Source organism: Ananas comosus, linkage group 7 (genome assembly GCF_001540865.1).
Source record: "Ananas comosus cultivar F153 linkage group 7, ASM154086v1, whole genome shotgun sequence".
Classification (NCBI taxonomy): Eukaryota; Viridiplantae; Streptophyta; class Magnoliopsida; order Poales; family Bromeliaceae; genus Ananas; species Ananas comosus.
The window spans coordinates 9,347,019-9,350,674 of record NC_033627.1 but is presented as its reverse complement, the minus strand read 5'-3'; the positions used below and the strand labels follow the sequence as shown (position 1 = coordinate 9,350,674).

General features: G+C 37.0%; 1 protein-coding gene across 1 annotated transcript; it reads right to left on the bottom strand.

The window, feature by feature from the left end:
* LOC109713238 (cyclin-dependent kinase F-4-like) lies at nucleotides 678-3,013 on the bottom strand. The gene is given in 7 exon segments (XM_020237236.1): nucleotides 678-798; nucleotides 1,594-1,660; nucleotides 1,756-1,808; nucleotides 2,147-2,249; nucleotides 2,706-2,823; nucleotides 2,825-2,845; nucleotides 2,924-3,013. Coding segments are annotated over 7 exon segments (561 nt in total). The 5' UTR covers nucleotides 3,002-3,013.

Here is a 3,656-nt window from a genome sequence, read left to right as displayed (position 1 = left end):
TGCTGTACGTCCAAGGTGTCACAATCCATACAATGCGCGAGGTTCCAACCAGGAACAGCATTCGAACAAAGATTGCATAAGGAAGGTATCAAAAAAATAAATACTATGCTACTACAAGTATTCAACTCACATACATTTTACATCGCATATTACATTTTCATTCTCTTTAGCTTCCAAATACAATCAGATTTAACATAGTTATTACAACTTAGTTCTTTTCCTTTTCACAACCCTAAGTTATGTTGACTCAGGGTACAGTTATCTCTGGTCTAAGTGGTAGGGTGCTATCTACGGAGCTACGCCCTCTCCTTGCGCCGCCGCGCCACTCGCGTGTGAACCTAAAATCCCCCAAAATAACGTGTGGTGAGAACTATTGTCCATAGTTTCCAGTGGGTACGGCCACCCAAGGGAAGAGCTCGACCCAGCAGGTTCAAAAGAGGCATTGCAAACATGTTAGTCCAACAGATATCACTACTACAGGTACAAGATTTAGTGGCGACAAATGTCGCCACCATAGTCAAAATTGTCACAACGAAAAATGTTTTGGCAGCGACAATTTGTCGCCACATGTCGCTGCCTAAAACCCCGTCGATAAAACTACTTGGTGGCGATAATTTGTCGCCGCGAAAAGTTAGATAATTAGCGGCGACATACGGTCGCCGCGAAAAGTTAGATAATTAGCGGCAACAACAGTTTAGATAATTATTATGTCTAGTTTTATGGTGGCGACTATTGTCACCACCAATTACATCGGGAGTTCCAATGACTGTGCAGATTTTGTAATTCTCATCCACTTCACTGAAGGAACAAAAATCAGTTCAACAAATAAGATCCTCATTGCAGGAATACAATAAAGCATGACAGGATTAGAAGTAACATAATCAGCAATGAATCACTAATCCCACTCCTAGGAAGGTAACAATATCAATTCACAGATTATCTATGCTGATGTTGCTAGTGTAAGTACAAGAAACTCACACAAACTATGAGATCAAGTAACATATAAGGAACTGCAATTTTAGAAAAATAAAAAAAAAGAAAAAATAAAAAGATGGAAAAATATAAAAGGAAAAAAAACTTCATCTAACTGGAAAACTAAGGTGCTATACTTCTAAAAGTATACTGCAGGGGTTTTACTGGAATTGTCGGGACTAATCTTGTTTTGCTTTAGCTCCTCATGCTCCGTTACCAATTAGCTAGCCCACTATATGGGCAAACTTTAGGAGTTTGGTAATTTTTTTATTTTTTTTTAATAAGCAAAAATCTTATGTAGTTGAATGGGCTAGAGAAGGACTTCCCTATTCTGGTCACAGTTTGCTAGGGTTCCAACACAACCTGGTCAGATGCTGAAAACATCTTCAAAAAATAAAGAAGTGAAAATAGCAACAACTAAGTTTTTGTTTGTTGTAGCCAAACAACCCATAGGCGTATAGATTATAAGCAACTACATTTTGTTTTGAAATAAAAAAGATGGCAACAATATCATACAAAGCCTGAAATTTTCATTGTCAGTTTTTCTTTATTGGCACACAAAACATAAGAAAAGGGGCATTTAATTTAGCTATAAAAAATATGGTGTGGTCTTGTGTGTACTTTGAACCAGGAAAAAGAGGACGGAGAGTGAATAGCTCAGCCATGATCGCACCCATTGCCCACATATCTGCAACATGGCACAGAACATAATAACCATAAATGCTAATGATTGGTACATTAGTCTAACCCTACCACTGAGCACAAATTTTAATTATCACTTACCAACAGCAGAGTCATAAATGGAAGATTGAAGCAAGACATCAGGAGCTCGATACCTAAAAGATTTCAAACGTATCACGATCTGAAACCTTTTCTCAAAACTTTTACAACTAGCCAATAGAATCTCAACAATTAAATTTGTGCCAAATTTCCGATCAAAAACTAGTAGCCAACAGGGGGTCAGGTATGGTAGTCTACATTCTTTGTTGCTAATTAGGCGGAAACAGTTCTAGACAAGGAGAAAGATGACAGCTTTCGATTTAGGGATTCCTATTCTTAAAAGCCTCACAAGACCAATGAGTGAAACAAAGCTTAAAGCCAATAAGATCTCTATGCAAATGAAAATTCAATAAAATTGGAAATGAATAAAAAGATGACAAAAGTGTGTACCCACCACTGTGTCGAGACATATTCTGTGTACGGCGGATCTGAAGAAACTTCCTTAGCAAGTCCAAAGTCTGCAATCTTTATGACTTCCTTGCTAACCAACAAGTTCTCTGAAGAAAATTTTGTAAAAAATACTTTCGTAAACATAAGCAGTATTGTCATGGGCAATACTTAAATATCAGATAGTTTAAAAATATAACCAAGGGTTTCCTATAACCAGTACTGAAATTTTGTTGGTGCATAAATATTGAAAGTCGCTACTAACCAACAATTAGGCAGTGTGACAAATTGAAAGCACAAAATCAGAGGTATAGGTCATACATATTTTATTCACAACATCCAAAGGAGACAAGGATGCAACTGGTCATAAAAAAGAGTAACAAAAATATAAAGATCAGCCAACTGTAGGATGGTGTCACTTAAAAAAAAAAGCACATGGAATTTACCCATTATGGGAACCTCAAACGATATTGACAAATATCCGTGTCCAAACAGATAATAAGATATAACATGAAGTGCAAACTATTACCCAAATAGCAAATTTACGACACTAAGGAAGCGGTTACCAGGCATAAGGTCACGGTGAAAATAGCCCCGTTGGTGCATGTAAGCAAGGCCCTGATATATCTGAAAGCACCAATTACGGACTTCAACCTCAGAAAACACCTTGCCTCTATCTTTCATAAAGCTGGTAAAGATTGCATTCCTAAATAATTAAGAAACAGAGTTTAGGCTGTCAGATTGTCTAGGAACTGATTATTTAACTCACATTATGAAACCATACCATATATTCAAATACAATGTATAATGTATTGTTCTCTCTTATGATCTCCTTGAGTTTCACAATATTTGGATGTTTCATCCATCGTAGTGACTTCACACAAAAAATAAAACTTAGAAAAAGGACTTGGACAAGTGTAACAGTAAAATGTCAACTATTTCAACCATCTACTCACCTTCACTTCACGAAGATTAACACATTTCTCCCATGAAAAATACATCATAATTAGTGTACCATTAAATGAAAGAAATTTATGATTGTCACTTTTAGTGATATCTAATATATCGGTTCTCTTTTTTGGTTCTCAAAGAGCCTATCATTTGGCTGTCAACTAAAGAATCATGCGCAATTTCTAGCAATAATTAGTAACCAGTAGTTCTTCCAATAAAAAAGCTTGTATAAGTACAGAGATGTCTGAACTATAGCAGGAACAAACAACTAAAAGGAGCTCTTAAAAGTGATTTAAACTCGTAAGCGAGCAAAATCCAGATATTGAGGAAGTATGAATATATCACTAAGAATTAGCATGCGTACAAGAAAGGAACATTGAACTCCTCATTAGGTGGCGTGGCCACACCTTCGACTGAACCTGTAAGGCGAAAGAAACCCAGAAGGATCCTTAGCTACCCACCCAAAAGATTTTATTTTTTTCTTAAAACCCTAGGATCCACCGCCTCCGCCTCTGCCGCTGCAGCTGCCGCAGAGCAGACCATTCTTCAAAACCCTAGGATCCACA